The sequence below is a fragment of the Anarhichas minor genome, unplaced genomic scaffold (genome assembly GCF_050575085.1).
Source record: "Anarhichas minor isolate MPS153535 unplaced genomic scaffold, ASM5057508v1 ptg000042l, whole genome shotgun sequence".
NCBI classification, from domain to species: domain Eukaryota; kingdom Metazoa; phylum Chordata; class Actinopteri; order Perciformes; family Anarhichadidae; genus Anarhichas; species Anarhichas minor.
Window position 1 is genome coordinate 12333924 of NW_027466488.1, and position 19108 is coordinate 12353031.

Genomic DNA, 19108 nt, shown 5'->3' on the forward strand with positions numbered 1-19108 from the left:
CTCAAAGCGCTTTAACACTACATTTCATTAGTCACCCATTCATACACTGATGACAGGAGCTACCATGCAAGGTGCCACCTGGCCATCATCGCCTAACCATTCAGACCCATTCATACACCGCAGGCTGTGACAGCTGAGGGGCGACTGTGGTTTAGTGATAGAGTGGGTTGTACGTTGTTCAGAGGATCGGCGGTTCGATCACCTGCTCCACTAGTCCATGTCGATGTGTCCTTGGGCAAGACACTGAACCCCAACTTGCACAGTACATTTACATTTACCATTTACTATGAGTAGGCTACCGTTTGGTCGTTTTGGTAAACATTAAGAGGTTGAAGAGATTAAGAAGCTGGCTAGCACTAGTGCCAGTGTTGCTCAATCACGTAACCCCTATTGCAGTTCATAGCAGTCCCTCAAGTCTCCCGAAGCACTACTGCTGGAACGGTTCTAGTTATTTTTCAAAGGAAGGCTTTTTGAAAGGCATCTTGAGATAGCAGGAAGAGGCGGACTTTCAACATGGTGGGTGGATTCTTTTCTTTTGAATGTTTTACACTGTACAAACATTTCTATTGCATTATAATAGCAATGTGTTCTACATGTGTCTAGAACTGCGTTCACATGTGTGTTTCTTCATCAAGAAAGGATTTCCTGATAGACTTATCCTAATACCAGAAGGAAATGGGGTCCATGTCTCATAACAATCACTTTTCTGGGGAGATTTTATTCAGAGCAGCTCCAATACTTGATTTGCTGTGTCAGCAATTTCTTTCCTCTTTAGGGGTTTAAAGCAGTGGCGGGCCGTGCATTTTATACCTGGGCCATCAGTGCTGTCCTACCACAGTTGAGCCTCCTCATGACGCCACAGCTACGGTTATTATTTGTTTCGTGTAAAAATGAAGCTCAACACCTACAAATACACAAATTACTGAGTGCAGATACATGAATACGAGCTGCGTAATGAACAGACAGTGCATTAAAAAACCTGCGGAGCTATCACACGTATTCATCCACACACTGAAGAGCACGGGCCATTCAAATATTATTCACATCAGAGGGAACAATATTAAATAGACAAATAAACACAGTAGTAACGCTACGATCACTACCTCCAGGAAATACACGACACCTTAGTTCTTGTTACTGACGGATTTATTCGTCTGTCAACACCGAGAGGGAAAATGAGTCCACTTAAAAACACATGAATCTTCAAAAGATGATCACTTTAACTCAAACTTAACTTTAACACTTTAACTTTAACACTTTGCGCGGAGTATATAGACTTCTGCCGCTTCACGTGTCTTCTTGTTGCTGTGCACCGACTAAATGTGTCCCCAGAGCAACATAGGACATAACAATAATTCCCATCACATATAAAACCAAACAAAAATCCATATTCATAAAAACAAGTTGTACAAATAATAATATATAAACAAGCATATTGAAGCTACTGCAGATGTAAAAACAAAATCAGTTCACTTACCAGAGCTGCTGTTCACTATTTAAAGACAAAGTCCATCCTCCTTTCTTTGTTAATAAAGAGTTTAATCTCACGGTTGTTCAGTACATCCGGCGTTTTAGTTCCAGTAAGAAGTCCTTCTCCATTCATGGACGCCAGTGAAGACAGTCGAGCCTCCCCAGTTGTATTTCTTGATATTGCAGCAGATATTGGGATTGACACCGCCCAACATGTCAGGCTAGCCCACTGACCAATCACGTATGGCTAGACCAGCTAGAAGGCTCTGACACGTCAAAGAATACGCCCAACATGTCAAACTAAAGATCTGATTGGTTGAACACTATGACAATCAACAATATCGTCCCCATTCACTTAAACTGCAAAGGGATTCACTTGTGAGTCTGCAGGCCTCGGGCCTCTCTTCTTACCTAGAGACACAGAGGTGAACTCTGATTGGATAAAAGCTCTACTTAAAACAAGCTGCACTGGAAGCAGAGCAACTGAGGAAGACAGTAACTGTGCAATGAGAAAATAAGCTAATGGGAAAAAAAATTATAATACATGTAGTGTATTTATGAAAAATTATAAAATAGCTATAACTTTGTGATTCTGTCTAGGCCAGCAGAGAAGGCCTTGCTGGCCCTGACGGCCCACCACTGGTTTAAAGGAATAGTTCAGAATAGTTTAGAAGTGTGGTACTTATCCACTGTCAGTATATTACCTACAGTAGATGAAGTTTGGAGAAACAGACTGGAGACTAACCGATGGAGGAATCAGTAGTCCAGCAACTCTTGTGTTCTGGGAGGTAAAATGACTGATTTTGTCAGTGCAGTCCTGTGGCTTTGATAAGAGGATGGATAAGTTTCACTTTGAGTTCAGTTCCCCATCAGAAATGGCAGTCCGACAGCAGGGTAAAGCAGTGGAAATGTTCTAAATAAACTGATAGCAATTGTTTTTAGGTGTCTAAAATACGTCTTGTACTCTAGTAATCTACTGTAGTAATACACTGACTATGGAAAAGTACCTCATACAAACCCACTTCAAAACACCAGAAATATCCTATTGTAAAACTTAATGTCTGATTTGTGTTGTTGCAGTTATTCATATATTTACCCACTTTTGTTCAAAAAATTGTAGAGACATGAAACTGTCTGCTTTTTTGCCAACTTTTTTCTTACCCACAGACTGTATAAAAGAAGTGGATTTCTGGACTGTGGCTTTGGAGCCTCGAGTTTGGCCTTTGGCCATCTTGTTTTTTTAAAAACCAGAAGCGACCACATTTTGTGGTTGATTAAGTGGTTGGAGCTGTGGAGGAGCGAGGCCTGGCGGGGCCAGGTACCGTTAGCATAGCAAACAATAAGGCTACATCCATACTACTCCGTCCACACGGCGTTTCAGCATCGTTTTCGAATTGATCTCTGTCCACACTAAAACGCCTGAAAACGAATATCACGTGACTCTTCATGTACACTGGGCATGTGCGTGGGTGGCGATGTAAACAGGAAGTAGATTGGTTGCTTCGTTAAAAAAAATACGACAGAGTAATAAAGTAGTCTTTAATAATGAAAGGTTGTGTTTGATACTTAAGATCTTCTCTAAAATCTTCCTCTATGAACTCAAACAGACAGTTCGTGGAAAGTTTTAGAAGTTTTATTTTTCAGACTTAGTTACAACGCTGTGGGTCTCTGTCTCTCTCACATCACTTACACGTAAAGGTTTACTAGATTATGGGTCCATAAATGTGGTCAACACACGTCTCTCACTCGTTCCCTCTCGGTTTCGTTGTTTCTGTTCTCACTCGTAGCTCTGCTGGTGGCTTAACTATCTGTCATACTGAATAGCATTTACTGCTTTTGTTCCTTTATATTTTTTCTGCGGACTTCACAATAGTTGTGCAGAACAAAATAAGCATTAATAAGAAAAGGAAAGTCCTCTGTTTTGTGTCCATCACCCTTCCTAAAGCCGCTAACCGTGACTTCAGACGTCCGCTCCGTAGGGATGATAACCCCGCTGGACACACCGCTGGTCACTAATTGCTCCAATAACAGCTGCTTCCTCCACAATAATGCAGACTTTAACTGAACAACAGCTGCTAGTAAAGGCAACAAGGTCAGCAACACCTGTAATCAGTTGTCCGTGTTAAATTAACCTGGTAGTCGATCGGTAAACAATGTTCTTGTTTGTGATCTTCTGGGTAAGGGTCAGGTGATATGAGTGTGACGAATCAGGGAAGGACACGTCATGACTGCTAAGAACCAATCAAGTAGCGAACGCGGGTGTGGGCGTCATCGTTTCTAAACGTATCCGTTTTCGGCCGTCCACACGAAAACACAACCCGGAGTTTTCAAACTTATCCATCCTCGGGAGCGTTTTTCAAACTCCTCCGTTTTCGTTGCTCGAAAACGCCAGCGTAATGTGAACGCTCAGTTTAAACGTAGCAAAACATATGCATTGATAAATGGAAACGGAGCAGTGTGGACATGGCATAAGTCACCAGATAACGCTAGCTAACTAGCTATCCATAATTTCTGTTAACTATGATATTAATTGGGATGATGATTTTGGCTAGCGATAAACATGCTTATGTCAGGTAAGACTAAAGGGCAAAGAATAGTAGCGTATACTAGGTATAATAGTAAAAACATGCTTTAAAAAATGTACTTACCTGAAAATATGAACAGCTGACTCCTTAGAGCAGGGTTCACTAATAGGCGGTCCGTATCCAGACCCAGACACCGTTGTATCCAGACCTGGACCTATAACCGATAGATTATTCAGAATTATTCAATGTTGAAGCTTCTATTTTAACCGGCCCAGCTTTTCCAGCCTTTACGCAGCGGTCCAGAAAACATAGATTACATGCCTTGTAAATCATCTCACGTGATGCTGCTCAGCCAATCAAACATGTGTATTCCAATAAGCCTTGAGTGGCTTGAGTGAGGTATAAACAGACGGGAGAAACGGGGCGAGAGACCGAACATTTGGAAAAGTACGTGAGTCAGAGATGTTATTTCACATGGCGTTCTCCAAAAAGAGACCAGAGTCTTTAACCAAGAATGGACAGACTTTTATATGTTAATTCTGCTCACGGGCAGTTTATAACCAGCATGTCTCATACCATGACGATTATTAAAGCAGCAATATGAAGCGCCACTAAAGAGACAAAGCACAACTCTTTTGAGCAAACGTACCCACTTACATCAGAAATGAAGGCACAGAAAATAAATAATCTAAGAGCCTAATATGATCAGAATCTGAACACATGAATTCACTGACCAACAATCATGTTAACAGAGAGGAATAGAGCTGAAACAAGTGGTTTAATAACGCATAGATATAATCCATGCTCACAAATTTCTGTTATTAGAAGGGTTAGTATATAATATAATAATGTGGCTTTTTTGGGTGACATCACTTCACACCTGAATGAACTGAATTTAAAGCTCTAGGACAATTCAGTTATATTCTTTTTTCTAAAATGAAGTACTTCATTTTAAGATAAACATTTTTCAAAAGCTTTCTGTAATGTTTTTTATTTTTAAATCCAGCCCTTATTGTAATTGAAATGAGAGAAGAACATATATTTATTATTAGAGTATTTATTATATATAATTCATCCAATTCAATATGAAAACTTACGATAAATATTGTAGAGATATTATTCAATTGAACTTTCTTTATTTGATTTGACAGTCAGTTGTTGACTACATACAGACGTTAATACAACTGTTGGCTACTTCAATAATTATGGGACTAAATCAAGCAAGTTAGACATTGTGATGTTCCGGACCACTGCATAAGGAAATTCTTTCTAACTGGACCCAGTTGAATATTAATTGAATGGCCCTGCCTTAGAGTGCCTTTCAGTACAATTGAACGCTGACAACGCTGTGGTAGAGACCTGTCAATCAAAAGGTAGTCCCGCCCTAAAGCATAGCCTGCTTTATGGTCTATTTGACTAAATCAGGGGTCTCAAACTAATTTTCACTCCGGGCCACATCAGTGTCATGGTCGTCCACAAAGTTGTAAATATAACTACTCGTAACATATTGTTAAATAACTGTCTCTGCATTTGATTATTGTTTATTCAAGTGTAAAAATATTGTACATGCAGTTATATAAATGTAAAAATATATTTAAGCACATTTCTGTTATTATAACTTAAATCCTTTTAATTTAGGGTTAAGAAACCCACATTACTCTATCAAAGATCAAACTATTAAATAAAATAGCAAAGACAAATATCAAACAAGTTATTACAATAACTTTGTTCAATGCTTAAAATCCTTTCAAGGTCATTGAAAGTCATTGAAAGTCATTTTCTCATAGACTTCTATACAACCAGAGGAGTCGCCCCCTGATGGACATTAGAGAGAATGCAGCTTTAAGACATGAAGCTTTGGCTTTACTCTTCAGAATCCGAGGTTGCTCCTTGACCTGCTATAACAAACAATAAGCACGTAAGCTTAAGCCAGTAAATGTCAGCCTGGACGTGGAATTAAATTCACTCAGCTGCTAGTGCATCAGGTTGACCGATCTAACGCGAATGCAGTCTAATAAACAGTCCTGCAATCAATGAAGGTCATGTTCAGCTTTTATTGAAACTTTTAATGTTCATTTTGAGGCTCCAGTTTGTGTTGCCGTTGAACTGTATTGCATTATACAAACAAGTGTGTCTGTTATGTAATCTATCCTGTCTGATATAAATGGGGAAGACAAAATAATAGAAACACTGTCAGTACAACCAATACAATTCAACAGCACCACAAACTACAGCCTCCAAATGAAACAAAAGGTTGAGTCAGCACATCTCTAAAACAGATTCAACTTTAGAAACTTCATGAGGAAGGATGAAATGCACAAGAGTTGTTTTAGACTGCATTAGTTTTAGCTAGGAGTACTTAATAAACTGGCAACTGAATGTATGTTTATAACTTTGACGTTTCATCCACTTTATACAAAAGTGCATTCAGTACTGGATAAATGGGCTGCTCTTGTTTCTAGAGAAGAGTCTGCAAGGCAACAAATAGTGGAAAAAGCAACCCTTTGTGAAGCCACTGTATTTATATACACACACAGTGAGCTTGTTATGTGGGGCTGTAGGTCAATGAGGCTGCTGGTTAATGAGGGGGAGCTGGGATCAAACTGCAACAGACAACATGTGCGTTAAACCGTTATTCCTGCTGCTTGGCTGCTCGAGCTGCAGCACGCACACACACACACACACACAGATACGAATACACACACACATGCACACGCATATACACACATACACAAACACGCACACACAGACACACACTCTGCGTCTTTGGGTCACTACGTCCTATAGGCCATATGGACATGATGGACAGTGTCCGTTGGGATAATGGTTCAAGTTGTCTGTAGAGAGAGAGATGAATCTCAGACACATGTCAGAAGAGCCTCACTGTGATTTGAATGTTTCAGTGTTCATTTTAAACCCTGCCATTGAAGAGCCATACAGATAAAGCACACATGACATGTAGTGTGAAAGCACTTTGAGTGGTCAGAAGACTAGAAAAACGCTTCACAAGTAGAGTCCATTTACCAAAGTGAGAACACTGCCAGGACAGACACTGAAGCTTCACTGGCCTTACAATTCCATTACAATTCACCTGTCAATGATTCTCAATGCATCTAAATGTATTGCAGCAATTTTCTATACTACTGTGCACTTTTTCAAAAATGATAGTAGTCAGAACTCTGACAGACAGTCATCTGAACTCCCTTTTTATTTAAAAAGTGCCTTCACAAATCCGTTTACAGCAGTCTATTATATGAAAAGCTGGATCTTTTCAATACCAGTATCTGTGTGAGCCTCCTCAGAACACAAACATTACAAAACATTCATCCTTCTGCGGTGCATCACAAGTGTGCTGTAGTTTTCACATAGCAGCTCTAAGACAGGGCCCGTCCTGAATGCCTATGGCATTGTACACTGCATGGATTAGCCAAGTGGACTTGTTCTGACTCACAGCTCTTCTACTCTTACTTGGTTTTAGTTACTGCATCTCCCGACAGGGTCAACATCTCTACGCTTGAATTTCAGCCTGCACGCACCTTTCAGCCCAACATTGTTGAATCAGAGAAGCTAATATTGGCGAGAGAAAGAAGCTAGCGGACTGCCAAGTGCTCGCTGTTCTGTATGAAAGGTTGATCACTGGCTCCGCAAGTGATTGCGGCGCTTGGTTGTGCACCTCTGAATTTTGTAACTTGCCGCTTGATCACGTCACCAATAGCTAACTGATAAAAGCACTATTTACTTGTCTAGGGATTACACAAAGAAGGCAAATTCGTTTTTCAATCCTTCCGAAACAGGCGGTCTAAAAAAAAAATCTTCATTTGAGTAAATATTTTGCAGCCAAATCAAATAGTTTACATGAGATTCAACCTTTGTTTCTTTATAATGCTTTTAATACTTGTCTTCTTTACAGTTCTTGTACAAAGACAACTAAGTAGGCCATGAATATAAGAAACGAGTTTACAGATAATTACAATCCCTCCTCGTCATTGTGGAGGTTGGTTTATGGCTTTTGTCGGTTACACTTTCAGTCTATGGCCATATCTATGGGTTACACTGGTTTTCTTTTTGATTCTTCACAGTTGATTTTGTTTGTACGCCCTCTGGTGTTTTGGAGAATAATGCGCCGCACAGTGCAGAGAGTATAAACGCCTCCGTTCATGCTCGGAGCTTGCGCGTAGTCTGCAGAGGCTCACGCTACGGCGCCAAGTGCAAGTTTAAGGTCACTCAATTTCACATGACACACAAAATACAGTATTTGGACCAAAAGCTGAAAATAGCAAAGCTTGAAATATTGACTCTGACCATAAATGGAATATTAGTGTTAATGTTCTTTGTGAACTGTAGCTGCCATGGAGCCTGTAGAGCACATGCATGTGTGCCATGACCTTCTTTTCATCATTTTAACCCCGCCATCTTGCAGCACCTTGCTGCACACACACACACGACCCCCCCAGCCCAGCATGCCATTGTCTTTGTCTCATTAAGTTGTCTGTCTGATTTCATTACTGTGCAGACGCTTCCTCACAAAGAGTTGGTCCTGACCCCCCCCAGTCCCCAGTCCCCTAGCGCTCTCAGCTTCAGGACTCGCCTGCTGCTTAGTGCTGATGTCAACATTCTTCCTGACAGCGATTGGATATGGCCAGGATATTGGATTAACATATGAATGAGCATAGAGGCAGAGGGAACAGGTTTTGAGCGTTGTATTGTTGTGTAACTGAGGGGTCCGTGGCTCCTGTGGGGACGTTTACATTAGATTTCCATCAGAATAGAGATTTTTTTCAGCTGCAGACTGGAGAATAGGGTGAATAAGTCTTGTATTGATCAGCCAAAGCATCTGTCTGACAGTACGACTATTGTGCGTGTGCGTGCGTGCGTCTACTGCCTCAGCACATTTCTGTGCTCCTGGCGTCTGTTTTTGAAACTGCTTGTTACACACACGTCTTACTCGCACACACTAACTCAACACAGAACTCCACCAACATGAATTCAGTCAGACAGTCACCCTAGCACTTGACTGTTGCAGATTCCCATCCCTCCTCACCTCCCACTGGATCCCTTTGTTATGCTGTGTGTGTGTGTGTGTGTTTTTTTTTTGTTGTCTCCTGTAATCCGCCTGTTGTTGGAGCTGGCTCTCTGCCATCTGTCCCAGTGTAACCAGAGCCATGTGCCTGTGCTGCAACTGTAATAGTTCTCTGTGTGCGTGTGTGTGTGTGTGTGTGTGTGTGTGTGTGTGTGTGTGTGTGTGTGTGTGTGTGTGTGTGTGTGTGTGTGTGTGTGTGTGTGTGTGTGTGTGTGTGTGTGTGTGTGTGTGTGTGTGTGTGTGTGTGTGTGTGTGTGTGTGTGTGTGAGAATGGCAGTAATAAACAATTAAATGAAGTACATGAACAAGACTAGACACAATCTAACAGCCACCTTTGCTATAATCCAAAAGCAGCTGTTTGTGGCATAAACCAGAACAGAGCGTACAAAGCTTTGCATTACACCCGTCGTAGCGAGAATAAACTCTGTGTCACAAGTTGTTAAACTTGACTACAATCAACCAAAAAGGACCAACATGGCTATATTCTATCCCTCTGCTCTCTGTCCTCCAGGTGATCAGCAGTGATCCATACTGGGTTCCCACCACAGAGGAAGAATACCTGCACTTCGGGGAGAAAGCCGACTCTGCAAACCAGTCCCTGAAATACATGAATGCTGTCCGCCGCCGCAAAGGCCTCTACGTAGAGGAGAAGATAGTGGAGCATGCAGAGAAGCAGAGAACACTCGGCAAGAACAAGTAGAGAGAAAACACACAGAAGATCCCTCCAGGAGCAGCTCCTCCAGTCTGGCTGAGAGACACTGCTGACATCCATCCAGGACTGCAGACATGCTGTACACATGCTATAGAGAGCTGCCTGAATGAGTCCTAAAACCCAGACATGAGTCGGCATTTTTGCACCTCCGGTTCCCTCGTCTCGACGTCTATGGTTCTTTTTGTGTGTTTTTGGTTGGATGTCTGAAATAAGGTCTGTGGTAAACACGAGCTGGAGACATTCTAACGAAACAACAAAAATACGACTTCCCAGCACTGCTCGATTCTCAACCAATGGTTGGCCTCAGAACGCCATCTAGTGGGCAGTACTGACAAATGGTTAGATTACATTTAAAAACAATATTTTTGGGTTATACACAGCTGTTCATTTTTATTTCTCAATGTGCTCAAGAATTCACAAAAATAAAAATAGTCAAATTGAAATGCTTTATTCGGTCATCCAAACACATCATCCGGTAGGCAAACGGGTTCTAGCACTGTTAGCTAACGTTCCCTCGGATGCAGTCACGCAAAAAGGATCGGTTGTTGAAATGAAAAAGTGATGAAGGACACAACCTGCACTAGTAAAGCTCCAATGTGTGTATATCTGGGTTGATAACGGGAGGCAGTGATGGTGGGGGTAAGCAGAATATTTATTTTGGTTACTGCCCAGTTTATTAATTCTCCGTTTTATCATGGTATGTTTTTTCTCCTTTATGTGGGAAGGTGGTCCTCTTAACTTGTTTAACAATCAGAAGTGTATTTTCAAAGAGACCCTCATCTCAGCAGCAGTGGAGCTGCAGTTACAGTCTTACTGTTTAGTGGATTAGTGGGGGTGAATATGTACATATTGAGAGTAAAATTTGTAACAAAAAGTCTGCTAACTTTCTGTAGAAATCTAATTGTTTTCATTAGTTTTTAAAGCAGAAAGATAGCATGCAGTAAATACTGACCAATTAAATGGCCCCATTGGATGGTCAATTATTTCTCATTGCTTTACAGATTTACTGTTGCATGACATGGCTTCGATCCCCAAGAGTGCTCAGTTTCCTCCTTAAAAGTGTTGGGGGCCACTGCTGGGGCAGAAGAAATCTGAGATTTTAAGAATATAGTTAATATCGAAAGTTACCGAAGCACTGAGAGACAACTGAGAAAAAGAAATTCTATCTCTGGCTAGAAATGTATTTTAATGTGTACTAATCTGTCGTTAAGGAAAACAGGAATGGGATGTGTCTGCGATGCATCGGTGAGTCTTTGAACAGTTCACACTTGCGTTCGAGCGCCGAGCCAATGCCGTTTTTCCTCTGATCTGGGCTTTTGTCGGTGAGCGGTAAAGCAGGGCTGAACTAGGCATTGGCATGAAACCTGCAGAGCACTAACATTCCCTCAGTGAGTGTTGGGTGACGTCCTGCAGCTCCTTCTTTGTCCATGTTAAGGCGGTGATTCTTGAAGAGGAAAAATGTTAACGTTATACTAAACATTGACTTTTTTTATCAAATAAAATCCCTATTCTCATCACCCTTTTTTCCCCATGGCAATAGCGGCACATGTAGATGCAGCGACCGGTAGCTACAATGTACTTTGCTACCTTTTTGGTTTCATTATTTGTCTTTTTGTGTTTATTACCTGAGCACTAACTATAGCCCGAACTATAAACCTGAGCCAGCCCTAACTATAAACCTGAGCCAGCAGCCCGAACTATAAACCTGAGCCAGCCCTAACTATAGACCTGAGCCAGCCCTAACTATAGACCTGAGCCAGCCCGAACTATAGACCTGAGCCAGCCCTAACTATAGACCTGAGCCAGCCCGAACTATAGACCTGAGCCAGCCCGAACTATAAACCTGAGCCAGCCCTAACTATAGACCTGAGCCAGCCCTAACTATAGACCTGAGCCAGCCCTAACTATAAACCTGAGCCAGCCCTAACTATAACCCTGAGCCAGCCCTAACTATAACCCTGAGCCAGCCCTAACTATAACCCTGAGCCAGCAGCCCTAACTATAGACCTGAGCCAGCCCTAACTATAACCCTGAGCCAGCCCTAACTATAACCCTGAGCCAGCAGCCCTAACTATAGACCTGAGCCAGCCCTAACTATAGACCTGAGCCAGCCCTAACTATAGTGCCTCTCCTTAAGTGGTCTTATACATCAACACAAATAAGTTTTTGTTTTAAACCGAAAACGATCTCCGTTTGGAAATGATTTCAGTCCATTATAGTAGCAAGCCTGGAAACGACTATCACATGACTATTCACGTTCACATGCATGCTGGCGTAAACAGAAGTAGATTGGTTGCTTAGTTACAGATATTACTACAGAGTATTATCGTAGTCTTTAATAATAAAAGGTAGTACTTGATACTTAAGATCTTTCTCTATAAACTCAAACAGACATTTTTGTGGAAGGTTTTAGAAGTTTTATTTTTCAAACGTAGTCTGCAAGTCTCGCTTTATCTCTCTCTCACACACATCAAATTTACTTCAAAATGAACACTTACAAATCAAAGTTGACTCGATTATGGGTCAATAAATTGGGTCAACACACGTCTCTCACTCGTTTCATTAGTTTTGTTGTCTGTTCTCTCACTAGTATCTCTGCTGTTGGCTGAAGTCTCTGTCGCACTGGAGAGCAATTACTTATTTGGTTCCTTTACAGTTTCTGTGTGGACTTCACAATAGTTATAGTTATAGTTATTAATAAGCATTAATAACAAAAGGAAAGTCCTCCGTTTTGTGTCTGTCGGCCTCCTCAAAGCCTCAAACCGTGACTTTAATACCATTAATAACAATGGCTCCATTGTTGTTAGAAGCATGTAAACTATTCCTTTTCCCAGTGACATCAAGCACACAGCCAATCTGAAACTTTCCTCCAGGAAAGCAGCAAAAAGAGCAGCGCTAAGAAAAAAAGAAGACCTAAGGAGAGAAACAGAGCGGATTTGTTTTTTTATTTAGTGCAAAACTGGAAGAATGCACCCCGCTTCACAATTACTAACAAACGCAAACGGTAAAACAGCAAAAAGGCCATGTCCACACTAATACGTTTCCATTTAAAAACGCATATCTTTTGCTACGTTTACACTGAGCATCCACACTAGGCCGGTGTTTTAGAGCCTTGAAAACGTATCCATTTAAAAACGCTCCCGAGGACGGATACGTTTGAAAGCTCCGGGGTTACCTCCTAGTGTGGACGGCGTAAACGCATAAGTTTGGAAACGATGACGTAGACACCTACGTTCGCTACTTGATTGGTTCTTAGCAGTCACGACGTGTCCTTCCCTGATTCGTCACTCCCCTATCACGTGACACTTTCCCGGTAAATCACAAACAACAGCCTTGATTATCGATCAACTACCAGGTTAATTTAATAATGATTACAGGGTTGCTGACATTGTTACCTATAATAGCAGCGGTTGTGCAGTTAAATTCTGCATTTTATAATTCTACTACTGCGGACATGCGGAGGAAGGTTATTGGAGCGATTAGTGAGCGGCGTGTCCAGCAGCGTTATCAGCCCAACGGAGCAGATGCTTAACAGTAACACCATCACTTATCTTTGTATTACAGGTCAAAATGTCTACTGTTAAGACAGGCAATGATATAGATAGTCCATGATGTGGTCCAGCCCTAACGTGTAGTTGGCTCTCAGACAGGGTCTCCTACTACACTGTCAGGTCCACAGCAACACTGTGACACACTTCTAGAGAGGGTTGTCCGCCAACCGAAAGGTCACCGGTTCGATCCTCGGCTGCACCGTGTCCTGTGTCGAAGTGTCCCTGAGCAAGACACTGTACCCCTAACTGCTCCCCGGGCGCCTGTCATTGGCAGCCTACTGATCCCTATATATACAGGGATGGGTCAAATGCAGAGAATAATTTCCCCACTGTAGGACTAATAAAGGAATGTTTCTTTCTTCTGTGTATTGGACTGATGCACCTCCAGAGTCAGAACACATCCCTTCACACCCCGGACCCAATCTGCTTCAGTCCTAGCCTCTGGGAGGCTACAATAAAGTGAACGCTGAAACAACCAGACATAAGAACAGTTTCAACACTGCACTCATACAATGACAATAACCCTCTAACACCAACATATTCATTACTGCCATTATAAATATATTTTTACAGTTTATAATGCACTTTTTTTTTTTTTTTACAAATGATACCCCCCGTTGACGCGGTGGAGTCCTTCTGCTTCCTGGGCTCCATCATTACCCAGGTCCTCAAGTGGGAGCTGAATATCAGCTCCATCACAAAGAAGGCTCAGCAGAGGATGTACTTCCTGAGGCAGCTGAAGAAATTCAACCTGCCAAAGACAATGATGGTGCACTTCTACACAGCCATCATTGAGTCCATCCTCTGCTCCTCCATCACGGTCTGGTACGCTGCAGCTACAGCCAAGGACAAAGGCAGACTGCAGCGCATCATTCGCTCTGCTGGGAGAGTGATTGGCTGCAATCTGCCGTCCCTCCAGGACTTGTTCGCTTCAAGGACCCTGAAGCGAGCAAGAAAGATTGTAGCCGAAAAATATGTTATCATGGCTTTTTTTGGTTCACACCTGAATGAACTGAATTTAAAGCTGCAGGACAATTCAGTTGAGTTCATTTTTCTAAAATTAAGTACTTTATTTTAAGATTAACATTTATCAAAAGCTGTTGGTTTTATAATATATTCTTAAATGCATTCCCTATTTTACTTGAAACAAGAGAAGAACATGTATTTATTATTAGAGTATGTATTATTTATAATTGATCCAGTTTAACTTGAAAACTGACTAGTACAAAAATGTATTAACAGTGTGGTTTTCGTACTTTTACTAAAGTAAAGGATCTGAATACTTTTTCATCCCCTAATTACTTGTCAGTGATTGGGCAAACAGTTAATATACACAAACAGTGGTTCCTAATCCTGGCTCCAGATCCTTGACCGGGTCCAAATTCTTGTTCATAGTATAAACATATACATTTTTCACGACAGTATGAATAAATATGATAATATCATGGTTTAATCAATTAAGATGAAAGAGTTACTTTCAGCTGTTGGTCATAAGATGTTTGACTATTAAAACAGACATTGTATGTAATAGAATTATGGAGGGAATTTAAATCAATATCTGCAACTTGACTCCAGCTAATTTACAAATGAAACACAATTGAATTTTTGTATTTCAAAAAGATATTAACATACTTTGTATTTCATCAGCCTCTACTGTCTAAAAGGGTAAAAAAAAAGCTGTCGGACAAAAATACAATCTGTACCTCTGAGATGTAGTGGAGTAAAAAGTACAATATTTACCTCTGAGATGTGGTGGAGTAAAAAATACAATATTTACGTCTGAGATGTAGTTGAGTAAAAAGTACATTTACCTCTGAGATGTAGTGAAGTAGGTGGTGTAGTGGCTAGCACTGTCACCTCACAGCAAGAGGGACCCGGGTTCGATCCCCGATCCCAGGTGGTCCTTCTGTGTGGAGTTTGCACGTTCTCCCCATTGCAGCGTGGGTTCCCTCCGGGTTCTCCGGCTTCCTCCCACAGTCCAAAGACATGCAGCTTAGGTTATTTGGAGACTTGAAATTACCCGTAGGTGTGAATGTGAGCGTGAATGTTTGTCTGTCTCTATATGTGACCTGTCCAGGGTGAACCCTGCCTTCACCCAATGTCAGCTGGGATTGGCTCCAGCGCCCCGCAACCCTGAACAGGATAAGCGGTTTGGATAATGAATGAATGTAGTGAAGTAAAAAGTACAATATTTACCTCTGAGATGTAGTGGAGTAAAAAGTACATTATTTACCTCTGAGATGTAGTGAAGTAAAAAGTACATTATTTACCTCTGAGATGTAGTGGAGTAAAAAGTACATTATTTACCTCTGAGATGTAGTTGAGTAAAAAGTACATTATTTACCTCTGAGATGTAGTGAAGTAAAAAGTACATTATTTACCTCTGAGATGTAGTGTAGTAAAAAGTACATTATTTACCTCTGAGATGTAGTGGAGTAAAAAGTACATTATTTACCTCTGAGATGTAGTGGAGTAAAAAGTACATTATTTACCTCTGAGATGTAGTGTAGTAAAAAGTACATTATTTACCTCTGAGATGTAGTTGAGTAAAAAGTACATTATTTACCTCTGAGATGTAGTGGAGTAAAAAGTACATTATTTACCTCTGAGATGTAGTGGAGTAAAAAGTACATTATTTACCACTGAGATGTAGTTGAGTAAGAAGTACAATATTTACCTCTGAGATGTTGGGGAGTCGTGTTTAGCGACTCCCCAATATCTCAGAGGTACGTCTATACCGCCACCTAGCGTCTTCGTCAGGAGTGATATCTGGCCAATCCAGAGACGAGGATTGTAACCAATCACCAGGGGACGCTCCTCACCCTCAAACCATGGTTTTCTCCTAGCAGCCTTAAATTATGCTCGCACGAGCGGAGATAATCTGCGCCTCCGATGTGAAAGCGCTTGCAAAAGTAATTTGCGTGCGCGGCTGTTTGAGTTGCATGCGTGGCACCTCATTTGTGCTCGCGGATTTTGACATTGATTTTCCTTCATAGACAGCTAAACTGATGCAAAAGATCCATTTACCATTACCTAGTTTCTTCAGAATAAAAGCCCCAGAAGTGTATTGTATCCTAACAGGGAACTCAGGACAACACTGTGTTTTTTCAAAATAGATCTGAGACCCATAGATCTTAACAGCAGTTCTTATAGGCTTGGTAAGAGTGCTTTCACTGCAGGTTTTACAGACTGTTCATCCACTACTCATCCATACACTGATTTTTAACAAGATGGCTATACTGGCAAATCAATATACTGGTAGAAGAGGAATGTGCTTATTTGTGAAGCGCCTGGAAGCTTCACACCCAGATGATCATCCTCCTCCTCTCCATGTTTTGTCTGCTGCCACAGAGAATGACCTTTTTGTCTATATATTTCCTCATTCTACAGGCAGACAGAGGTTTCTATTCCTCTACATCTCTCTCTCCCACTCTGTGCTGAGACAATACTCTGCTGATGTGTTCTGCAGAGCCGAGTTGATTTTCTCTCATGAAGAAATATCCTCAAGGAGCGCTCGGGCAAGTCCCTATTGACATAACACACAGGATCCCTCACTACTGTCCATCTGGCAAGATGGCACAGGGCACTGACACACACAAACAAACACGCAAACACATCTTGATGCCAGGACAGCGATGTGGTTAAGTGAACGCTTTGTCCCGCTGTTGCTGCACGCTGCATTGTCTGCTAGTGAAATTTCTGGCCGGCTCTCTATTCACGTGCCAGCTGACTCTGCCTTCTTTGTCCCTCTATTTGTTCGGGCTGTAGAGGAGCGGAGTGTGTTGAAAGGCCAATTAACCGGTCAGTGTGCCAGCTTGTGCCATGCCAAAAGCCCAGTGTTAGGAGTATGTGTGTTTTTGCATCTTGAAGTTCTATAATTGTGAGAACTAGTCTGGATTTGGCGGCTGTGGGTAAGTGGATAGGGTCGGGGGCAGGGCCGACCTTCAATCAGAGGATCGGCGGTTCGATCCCCGGCTCCGGCTCCACTAGCCGCATGTTGATGTGTCCTTGAGCAAGACACTCAACAACAAAATTGCTCCCGTAGCTGTGCCTACGGTGTAGAAATGTGATATAATCTGAATTGTAAATTGCTTTGGATAAAAGCGTCTGCTAAATGACTGTAATGTAATGGATTTAATGTCTGAGACATGTAAACAGGAAGTAGATTAGTTGCTACCCCCGCCCTCGGTAAACTATCAATGGATAAATCCAAAGAAAGAAAAGTCACGGAGGAAAATAGAGTTTAATTCTGCGTGGACGTCTTCATTTGCTTTCACTGCCAAAGATGCTGGCTTACCTGTATGTTTGATATGTGCAAACAATGTAATGTTGAAAGACACTTCCAGAACAAGCACACAGCATTTCATGAAAAGTATCACGCTGGAGATGAGCGAAAAAGAGCGATTTCTCAACTGCTGCAGAGTTTTATATAACAGGTAAAATAGCAATAAAATGTCAAGAATTGTCTTTATTCTTGTTCTATAATTTCATAAATACAACAAACTATAGTTTTTGTATATATAATATAACTATATATACAACTTTATAAGCTATGATGTCAAATCGCTTTTGCGGCTCCAGACAAATTTTATTTGGTGAAAAATAGGACAAAATGTCTCTTTGGATAGTAAAGGTTGCCGACCCCTGGTCTAATGGTTCTAGGCTCTTGGTGAGGAAAGGTTTTGATAGCTAGGAATAGGTTCTGAGGGTCTGTTTAGGACTACGAACTAGAATAACGATTCAGAACTCTATTGATGTTAGGCACACAGTAACACACTTGCTTTAAATGCAGTTTAGATATTTATTGCAGGATTGTTAGCAGGGGCAAAGCAACAGCTCAAATATTTCCTTTACTTGATTTCATTACAGTCTGATCATTACATTCATTTCTTACTGAGCCGAGGCTGGGTGAACGTTCTTTTTGAAGAATAAATCCTTTGTGGTGTAGGAGGAGATGACTTGCCAGGCCTTTGCATCTCATCCTGCCAGGATGAAGAAATTCCTTCTGCGATCCTCTTGAGTCCGTACAAAGCCACAGAAAACAGTAATCTTCTTCTCCTGCTTATGCAGAGGGATGTGAGAACCTCCGCCAGCCAATTCCTGCCCACGATCGGTGTCCTCTTTGCCGTGAGCAGAGACAAAGTCCTCCAATGCTTGTCCTGGACGATGTCCTCAGCTGAGGGCCGAACGGTGTCTCAAGCCGAATCCCAACTCGATGATCCAAGTTTTCTCTATTTATTGTCTAGTTGAGCCATCCTCCTTTCCACACATCCTCTCACCCAGCTGCTCATGATTTCATCCATAGTATTAGATTCACACACACACATACACACACACACACACACACACACACACACAAACACACACACACACACACACACACACACACAAACACACACACACACACACACACACACACACACACACACACACACACACATCTATTGGCCCAACAGGATACACTTCCTTATTTCGTCAAATAGGAACTTGATTGCCTCACTCTTACACACAGCCGGTCATTTCAGGTGGAGTTAGTCATATGAGGACATATTTCAATGTAATTTCTATCTTTTAGTACTCTTAGTCAACAGAATCATCACTACAATCGCATTATGATTATTAAATCACTTCGTATTAATTCACGATACATGAATCAACTCTTAGGTTATACTAAATTTCTACTCATATAAGCTTTGCTTTCTTCGGCCTGATCTTTATATCTTTATGCTTTTTACTTAGAGAAGCTCTTCTGGGATCTCAACTCTACTTG

The 19108-nt window shown here is 41.5% G+C and overlaps 1 protein-coding gene across 4 annotated transcripts in view; it reads left to right on the forward strand.

Annotated features, from left to right (window-relative positions):
- efl1 (elongation factor like GTPase 1) overlaps window positions 1-10772 on the forward strand; it is a 110126-nt gene extending 99354 nt beyond the window's left edge. For all 4 annotated transcript variants that reach the window (XM_076109917.1, XM_076109915.1, XM_076109916.1 and 1 more), the window contains one exon: window positions 9587-10772. In XM_076109917.1, coding sequence (XP_075966032.1) covers window positions 9587-9775 — 189 coding nt within the window. In that variant the 3' untranslated portion in view covers window positions 9776-10772. The remainder of the gene's footprint in view (window positions 1-9586) is intronic.
- The last annotated feature ends 8336 nt before the right edge of the window (window positions 10773-19108 follow it).